This window comes from Suncus etruscus, chromosome 5 (genome assembly GCF_024139225.1).
Source record: "Suncus etruscus isolate mSunEtr1 chromosome 5, mSunEtr1.pri.cur, whole genome shotgun sequence".
NCBI classification, from domain to species: Eukaryota; Metazoa; Chordata; class Mammalia; order Eulipotyphla; family Soricidae; genus Suncus; species Suncus etruscus.
The window spans coordinates 115,212,540-115,222,118 of NC_064852.1; the positions used below are offsets into that span (position 1 = coordinate 115,212,540).

The window sequence follows — 9,579 nt, forward strand, 5'->3', positions numbered from 1 at the left end:
CATCAGCGACTATCCAAAAGCACATGTGGCCTCCATGCACAATACTATCAAAAGAGATACATATTGGTACAATACAACCTTTGGAATTACTGGCTAATATATAGCCATTAAATAATTTTAAAGTCTTTATGTAATTCTATAGTAGTTAATGACCTAACAGCATAAAAATTCAACCTGAAAAACACCATTTCAACAACAGACTTCGCAATGGTGTGTACAACATTGGTCTCTCTTTCCCATCTTTGCTGTCTTGAGACTGTTCCATTCCCTCACTATTCTCTTGATTCCCAAAACAAAATTCTGCCTCCACAGATAGCTTCCAAGTAACACTTTTTCTAAAATTGGACCTGATGTGACAGAAACCTTTAGATTTGTTTTACTTCTCCTTTCCATGAAATTTTAGTGCTCTGATATGAATTCTGTATCCAGCTTTATATTACAGAGAGATAAATACTCCCAACATATATAAAGAAATTAAAATAGATGGGTAGGAAAAAATACCATCAGAATTGCCTTAGCTTTTAGAAGCCAGAGAATAGTCTTCATAATTGTCTCTCAATTGATGGGGATAAAATAAGGCTGAAATTGCTTTTCACACTCTGGCTCTGTTGGGGGCATTTTTACATACACCCCTGTAGTAAGAAGGCTTCTTTTCTTTAGCTGTCAAAACACACAGAAAGAAAAACAAGGATTATTATTGAGAGATACATAAGTACTTATAACTATTATGAGACACAACAACTATTGGCTGCCTATGCCACCGAAAAAGCTAATGATGTAAATATTCACGAGTCTAAGCCCCTGTAAATGTTCGTAAGTGATTAAAATTACATTTGGATAAATAATCTCATGCAAATAATGTAGAATAATCATCATTTTTCTTGGCTGAAAAATAGGAAACACTTTTTAAAGATAAGCTTCCAAATAGCATCTGAACTTTATGTAACTGTCAATCTCATGTTTGAGGGAACTAGCATAATATAGTAATAAATTTTAGGTCTGAACTTGAGGGTTAATTGCTTATAGCTAACATTCATAAACATTTTATACCTTTTCCCTGATCGCTTTTATTTCTAATCATTCAGTACATTGAAGTCTAGTCTACTGGTCTGCAGAGCAATTTGTAGCAAATGAAGGACATGTTACAGCAAAACAACAGGATGAGTGAAGGATCCTGAGCTTGACTGTGTATGTGTGAAAGGAGTGATGGTTAAAAAGGGAGAGGGAAGGGGAAAATTTATGATGGCCAAAGACCATCCCTCTAAACCACCTCTGCCTAAGACTATGAAAAAAAAATCCTCATAGGAGACATGATTCCACCCTGATAGTACCAATGAAAATAAAAACTGGGCTTCTCATTAACTTTATAGGGAAGAAGTCAAAGCTTCCAGGCAGCATTTTATAGGTCCCAAGAAGACCTGGACGGGATGTATAAGGCTGCTACAGCTGGTAGAGAAAGGCACAAGGAGAGAGGCACCAGCGAAGGCTTCAATGAAATAGAGGGATAATAAGACAAAAACTAGAATCCATCCCGTTTCTCTTCTCCAGCATCATTTTGCCCAACATTCTCTTGTGTTTTAATGTGATTAACTTAAGAACAATTGTCATAAAGATAAGAGCAAAACAGCTGCCCTATGTTGTTTCAGTGGTTACTCATTCTGAAACCTGGTTCACAAACATTCAACGTCAAACACCCTCCTCTAAATCATTAGTCATCCCGAAACCTCAAGGGCTAAGCCTGGTGGTTCCAGCGTGTTCTGTACCACTGTCCTGACTCTTCCTGCTTTGTTTCAGCTTCAGAAACACTCGTCTCAGCAGCATCACTTGGCCAGTGGTTCTCACTCAAGGTCTCCCCACCAAAGACAAGCAAGGGCTGTCTGCACAGCACTCACCATTTTGCTCAAAGAAACAGCTGTGAGAAGGAAACTGTAAAAAAACAAGCCGGAGCTGACAGCAGCAAGGATCCAGAGGAGGAAATCGGAGTCTGGGCAGGGCTCAGGGTCTGCAGTGGAAGCAAAACAGAACACCCCTGTGTCACCCTTTAGACCTCAGCTCTGCAACCTCCGTTTCATCTGGTGAAAAAAGTGGGGGAGGCAAATACACAGCTAGATCTTAAAGTCCACCCCAAATTGCCTTTTAAGGTCACAGACAAGTTGGAATCTGAGGCAATTTCTTCCTCAGCACATCACAGAAAAGACACCAGGACTCTCTTCTTTATAGGTCTTATCTTTGCCCAAAATCTTTATTTTTTTATTTAGGAGCCACACCCAGAGGCAATCTGTGGTTATTGTTGACTGCACTCAGGAATCATTCCTGGCAGGCTCAGGGGACCATATGGGCTGTCAGGCATCAAAGCAGGGTGACCAGCATGCAAGACAAAAAGCCCTAACCACTGTGCTATCACTCTGGCTCCCAAATCTTTGATTTTTTTTTTTTTACGGTCAGGATGCTACTTGAGTCACTACCCATACTTAGCCAACCCCCAGGGTCTGACAGAGAACTCTTAAAGAAAAATTTCACATTATGGAAAGGACAAAAGAGCCTTCAAGCCAGGAAGAGGGGTCTGCTGCATGAGATGAGTTTGCTCACCAATGACATAAATCTGGGTTCCGTTGCCCATGCCCAAGATGTAGGGGGGAGGATAGAGGAGCTCTATCTTGCAGAAATAGACACCCGTGTCCATGGCCCTCAGCCCGTGGATGGTGAGGTTTACTTGTTTTCCACTGGATGTGCCAGTGCAAGTGGGATCATCTAGGAAGTGCAATTCTTCTTGTATAGTTCTAAAGGTGGTAGCACAGACTTCTTTCATCTGATCCCCAGCTTGCTGTAGCACAGTCACCCGAATCTCAGAGGCTTTGCCAGAAGATCCAAATTCACACACAAAACTGGCAACACCCCGACTGCTGGCCAATACCACTGCAGGCTGGGTGACATTCATCCCTAATGTGAGAAAATCAGAGAGAAGTCAGTGAAGCCATGTTTAACTCAATCACACACAACCTTGGAGCAGGAGTAGCTTGTATGTGTTCTATGTCTCTGAGCTTCTCCTTTCTGCTCTTCTCTCCATAACACTGATCCTTCAGCTGCCCTTATTTATTCCTTTGCCATTTCCATCTCAGGAACATCTCGTTTCGTGAAAGAGTTTGATGAGCAGGAAGAACATTGATATGGCAAACGGATCTGGTCCTTCCATGAAATAGGTGTTTTAAGGTATTGCATCCCTACTGGGGACCTTCATTTTCCCTCATATCTCGGTAAGGTCATATACTATCTAAATGTTATTTACATTGGTACTCTAAGGTTACAATGGGACCATAGAAATTCTAGTTAAAAAACTAAAACGAGGGGCCTGAGCGTAGCATAAGTGGGTACGCGTCTGCCTTGCACACATTAACCTAGGACAGACTGCAGTTCGACCTCCCGGCGTCCCATATGGTCTCCCAAGCCGGGAGCGATTTCAGAGTTTATAGCCAGGAGTAACCCCTGAATTTCACTGGGTGTGGCCCACCCCCCCAAAAAAAAACCTAAAACAACTAGTAGGGGAAGTTCTGGTTATTGAGGCACAGAATCTGGCCTCATCTATCCCCAAGATGTACCTTAAGTATCTTTCCCTATATTCACCTGCTCGTGAAATTACCCCTAATAAATAATTGTGCTTTAGTTCACTCCATTGGTTACTCACTTCTTTGGGGTTATTATCAGAGTGTCAGGAATGTGTGATTAGAAGAAAGCCACAGAGCAAGGGCACCAGGTCATTTCCTCTTTAGGCTGTGGCAACCCTTCTGTTAACTTCTGTGGGCTTCCTCCAGACACAGGGACCTCTTCTGCCTCCCTCCTCCCCTCGGATGCTCTTGTGTTGCTTTGTTCTTTTTTCTCTCTGGCTTTTCCAGTACAATGGAAGCCAACTCTCCATACAAAGAAAGCTTGAGCCAGAGTCATACTTCTGTACTCCAAGGAGGATTCTTGCTTTGACAATTCTGAGCTGACCTGAGTTTGAATTCCCAGCACATCATATGGTACTCTGATTACAATGATCCCTGATTACAAATCCAAGAGTAACCCCTGAACACCTCTGGGTGTAGCTAAAAAATAAATAAATAAAGCAAGCTCACATCTTTTTTTAATGGTAGTTTAATGTCAAATGACCATCCCATAACTAATTCTTCAATCATACAAGTACGCTCAAAAGTCAGGCTGAGCCATGTCACTCCTGCTCAAATCCTTGCTGTTTTATATACAATCAATTACTAAGACATAAAACAATAAGATGTGGTACTCTCTGTGGTCTATTTCTCCAAGAGCTAATACCTCCCTATCACTCCACCTGAGTTTTCAGTGTATCTATTTCAACAAATGAATCGCCCTATTCAGAATGCATTGATTTTTTTGTCCTGAGAACCAATATTGGACAGTATCAGTCCTCACAAGAAAGAACAATGACAGCCATTATTTCCATGGTCAGTCAGCAGCCTTGTTTGACTAAACAACAATCCAGACTCCATCCTCAGTCTTTGTCTTCATTGCGCAGAGATGCTCTCCTAAAATTTCTTGTACTGTTAAATTCTATTGAAGAACTTAATTAATTTGTGCCTGTATTAAAATAATTATGCATCAGTCATTCCTTCTACATTTTCTCCAGAGAACAGGTGTTTCTAACTACCCAATAAATACTCAATGATCATTATGTTAATGACTCTTAACTTATAGAAGATCCATTTCCTGCCTAACTTCAGGTAAGCATCCAACTGTTACCTCTAAAATGGTCATACTTAACTTTTCTGTATCTATCAGGAGAGAATCCCAGTTGTAGGTTGAAATAAATTCCTTAAAAATAGATATTTGATTTCTACTAAGTATGTTTAACTTTAGGTGCTCATAATATAAAAAGTTTAAAAAAAAGTATAGGAATAAATATTTAATTCTTAAGAAATTAAATGTCAGTGTCTTTTAAGCATCTACTTTATAAAATTCACATTAGTTATTTTTTAAACTGAGGCTTTCCAGGAAAAATAAAGTTCAGATTTTATCAGAATGCTCACCATTTTAAGCCATGTAGGAAATATACTATCAATATCTAAAAGGTTTTATTTCATCTGAAAATGGGGAGTCCACATTTGAAATACACAGCTAGGAAAGGAGAAAACTTGAGATCATACTAAACAGAATAATACTTTGCTTTATATTTGGTTCTTTTTTCTTTCTCTGACTTGTTCCTCTATTCCTTTCTTTTTACCTTCATTTTATGCATTTACTTTTCAAACTATTCAGATTTTTTAAATAATTAGCTAATGAACTTATAGAATGAATAAAATAGGGTCTTTAACACCTTGAACTGAGTAAAGAAGGCATTCTTTTATGAGTTGCTCAAATTTTATACAGGCTGAATAGTGAGTTTATACAACTTAGAGAATTTTGAAGCCTTAAGTTAGGTAGGAAAGCAAGCTTTTGTCACTTGCTTATTTCAATGTTTCTGAAGAGATATTTGATTCAAACTCAGATGTATTCAGGTCTGTTAGTAATCTTTTCCTCTCTTAAATTACTCACTCTTACAGTATTATTTCCAATGTTATAAAAATTTAATACTTCTCATCGCAGATATAGGAAGTTGTTCAACTATCCTAAATTCACTCATATATATTCATGAAGCTAATAACCAACACCTACTGCTCTACTAGGAGTTGCATCTTTCTTTATTATTGCTCTCTCTTGCCTGCTTTGGAATACAGAACCATCTAGACCAAAAGACTGGAGCTCACCTTTACTTTCTGGCTTTGTTATAAATCACTGTCAACTAAAAGAAATGAAACCCCGGTGGGAGAAACACCTCCTCCACCTTCATGCTCCAAAAGCCTCACTCACCTTTGGAGAAGAGAGGGAAGAACAGCAGAGAAAACAGGGCAGTGCAGGGCAAGGTCCCCGGCACCAGATGTATCTGATTCTTATGTTTGTGAGAGCCAAAGCCAGACATGGCTTTCTGGGAGCTGGGCTCAGGTCTTCAGGAAACAGAGCCCAACCTTTCAGGATCCTGAAGCTTTGAAATGTGTTTGAACCCACACAGAATAAGGACTTTATATAGTTGGCTTTGATCCCAGATACTCATGTGCATGTACAGAAGGTTTTGTTTTGGTTTTATGTGAAAGGAAGCCGTGGGTTTAGCTGTTCGTTACGTCAAAATGATAACCTCAAATACTCAAAGTAAAACTGAGCAAAACAAGCCAATCCATGAGTGGAAAAAATGGCACTCAATTTGAAACTGAAGTTTCTGGGCGCCTGGAGGATAAGTGGAGAAGAAAGATTTCCTGGAGTGCAGGAGAACACACCTAGATCCCAATACTATCCGCATGTTTGGGCATCTTTTCCTACCCAGTTCACTTCATTAATACCATCACCACTGTTTAGGTCAGCTCTCTGAGAGACTTAATGGCAGAATTAATATGTGGACTTAATCAAAATTGTACATTAGGTATATGGTGTAAGACTTCACCCCTGACTTTACATTCAAGAGTTTCTTTCTCTTCAGTTTCTTCGACATTTTGGTGAGAGCAAATACCAAAAATCACAATACAGAAATGGGTCTGCCCCTCACTTTTCTGATCAGGAAAGAAGTTAGTTATTTTTTATATTCCTAGCACAAAAAAAATTTGGAGAAGGTCTCAAAATATCTTAACCAATGATCCCTGAGAGAAAAGCCTTTCCTAGAAGTGTAGACTTCTTTGCTTGTTAAGGGGAGCTTTTCAAGCAGACCATCCAAGAACTAAGATTAAAGATGAGTGGATTAAAATGGCAAATCTTTTTTTCTAGGGGGTGGGCTACACCCACTGGTATTAAGGGCTTACACCTACCTGAGAACATAGGAATTACTTTGAGCAGTGCTTGGAGGACCATATGAGATGCCATGGATTGAACCTGCCACGGATTGAACCCAGGTGGGCCATGCACAAAGGCAAAGGCCCTATTCACACTATACTAACACACTGGTCCCTGAAGTCTTTTGTTGTAGCCAACTTTAATTCCTTTGTTATTGTGATGTCTTGGAGTAGTCTCACACACACTTGGCCATCTTGTCTGTACACTGACCTGCAGCTCCATGTGGGGGTTGCACACATTAGTTGAAGCCTTGCCAGTGATCTTCATGGAGGCCACAGTGAGGCTCAGATGCATGTCTAAGAACTGCAATCCTAGCCACAGAGATCACACATTTTTAGTAGCGGTGCTCAATCTGTAGATACCAGAGACTACAGAGACCACACTGCTATCAAGCTGGAGACCACAGATAGCAGAGTCACTGGATCATGCCTCATGTGGATGGCACTGAAGGACTCAGCCAGTAGCCTCACACTTAAGGCCAGAACCATTATCATTGGATAATTCCAGGCCAAACTTTGTAAACAGAACAAATATTCATCTAATAAGAAAATACTAAGGACTGGGAATCTCCCTTGGATTGGAATGTGTTCAGAGCCCAGAGAGATAGTGTAAGCATTAAGACATTTATTTGCCTTACATTCTAACAACCATAACAATCCCTGAGCCATAAATAGTTAGTTCCACAGTGCTTATTTTAAAACACAGAGCCAGGAACAGCCTTTGAGCATCACTGGATGTCACTCAAATCCACCCCAGCGCAAAAAAAACTGAAGTATATTTGTGCACTTTATACATTCTAAAGATTAAAATTTTGTGTACTTATGAATGAATAATTTTAAAAGAATACAAAAAGCATAATGAGTGACTTTAGGGACTTACTCTGACAAGAGGCAGTTACAGAACAGAATAGAATGTTCTTCCACTATTCTCTAAGGCTCCTTATTGTTCATGTGCTTCAATATAGCAGACAGGGCTCTGTAGAATAGAGATTAATAAATATGTTTTTGGCCTGTCTTTCAGCATTCCCATTTACTTGCCTCTATACAAGCTTAACTGCCTACCTGCCTAGCTTAAATGCCACTAAACACAAATATTCCACCTACCTTGAATGCCAATAAGTAATAACATCCTAATTGAGAGAACCCAGACTGGCTACTGGCAAATAAGCATGAAAAAAATAGATGTTCTTTCTCTTGAAAGAAGCCTACAGCAGGTCCAGGGACAGAGAGTGAAACTTGTGGCTCCAATAGGTTAGATAAATGCTAGAATCAAAGTATCCCAGAAGCTATTTGTCCTACTATGGAAATCAACTGGAATTTTTCAGAGAGAGTAAAACCTGAATTTTTATTGAAGACAAAGAGAGGACATTCAGACACACACACACACACACACACACACACACACACACACACACACACACAAACCACTAAGAAAAAAATTAAATAAAATGACAACAGATATCAATGCTTTGATATCAATAAATACCAAGACACCCATTTATAGCCAGAATTCAGCTAAATTCGGGGTTCAAAAGTAGGTAGAAGCTGATGTTCTTAGTAGTGAGGAACATTGAACCAAATTGCTTGTCTGAATTAAAATTCTTGAGAAATACCACCTCCCTCTCAATAAAGGAGGAAGGCTAGAGAGGATCCTTCAAGGAGGAGTAAGATACGTAGAAGATTACCTCTGACAACTATAAAATAACATACATTTATTCTCCTACAAGAATTAAATGGTAAATGTAAAAGAATTTGCAGGTCATAGGATCTCTATTTCCAAAACTCAACTTTACTGTATAGAGTAAAAGCAACCATAGAAAATAAGTAAATTAATGGCATGAATATATTCTAATAGAACACATTTCATGAAAATCACTTGCTAGCTGTTGGATTTGGTCTGCAGGCTATGTTTAGTCAAGTCCTGGTTTAAACTAAGGGGGAATAGTAAGAAAGACCCCAAAACCTTAACAGGGAGTCAACAAGAAAATTTAGGAGGACAACATAACAGATTATGACTTGGAGCACCCTATGGTATTCTCAGGAATTGTTCAAATATTTATTAAATTTTATTTCATTCAAGTTTTAAGGCAAAACTTCAAGACAGGGATTACTAATTATTACTAATTATTAATGTTCTTAAAGAAAAGACTAGTAAAAAAAGAGAAAAACTAAAGCACTATTGTGAATTTTTTTCCAATTGATTTTTTCCAATTGATCAATTTTTTCCAATTGATCATTTTAATTTCAAATAAGATATTTTAGACACCACAATTTACATATATTTCATAATAGAGTTTCAGACTCTATTTCAGAATGTTCCAACATCAATTCTGCCACAGTGTCAGCTTCTTTTCACCATTGTCCCCACCTGTCTTCCCATGCCACAGCCCACCTTCTTAATGGGTACATTTGAAAGTTTAATTATTGTAATGTAAGTAAATGCTCACAACACTGTTGGAGAAGTGTCACACACACACACACACACACACACACACACGTTCTCTCTCTCTCTCATTCTCTCTCTTTCTCTTACTCTCTCTTAGACCATCAATGTGTCCTAGGCCTCTTATTTTCCTGTCGACCTCAACTTTCTTTCACCCCATTTATCTCATTCACTGGCCTTTAACTTCTTTAATCTAGAATCCAGGCTTTACTTTTGATAACCTGCATTCCCTGTAGTGGTCCTCAAACTATGGCCCGTGAGCCACATATT

The 9,579-nt window shown here is 39.0% G+C and overlaps 1 protein-coding gene across 2 annotated transcripts; it reads right to left on the reverse strand.

Moving 5' to 3' along the window:
- Positions 1-555: 555 nt before the first annotated feature.
- Positions 556-5,968, reverse strand: CTLA4 (cytotoxic T-lymphocyte associated protein 4). 2 transcript variants are annotated; one of them, XM_049773303.1, is made up of 4 exons: positions 5,860-5,968; positions 2,590-2,940; positions 1,893-2,002; positions 556-660 (listed from the first exon to the last, which is right to left on the reverse strand). In XM_049773303.1, exons 1-4 carry the CDS (start codon positions 5,966-5,968, stop codon positions 556-558), a joined length of 675 nt encoding a protein of 224 aa, XP_049629260.1. The 2 variants fall into 2 exon arrangements, with proteins under 2 accessions (XP_049629260.1, XP_049629261.1); XM_049773304.1 differs by lacking the exon at positions 1,893-2,002 and having other exon boundaries at positions 593-660.
- Between the last annotated feature and the right edge of the window lie 3,611 nt (positions 5,969-9,579).

Bases quoted from the DNA above. Each gene is read 5' to 3' on its own strand.
- CTLA4 (XM_049773303.1), bottom strand. From the start codon at position 5,968: ATGTCTGGCTTTGGCTCTCACAAACATAAGAATCAGATACATCTGGTG. The intron at 2,941-5,859 runs GTGAGTGAGGCT...TTCTCACATTAG, and splicing joins CTTCCCTCTCTTCTCCAAAG to GGATGAATGTCACCCAGCCT. The intron at 661-1,892 runs GTGAGTGCTGTG...GTGTTTTGACAG, and splicing joins CTGTTTCTTTGAGCAAAATG to CTAAAGAAAAGAAGCCTTCT.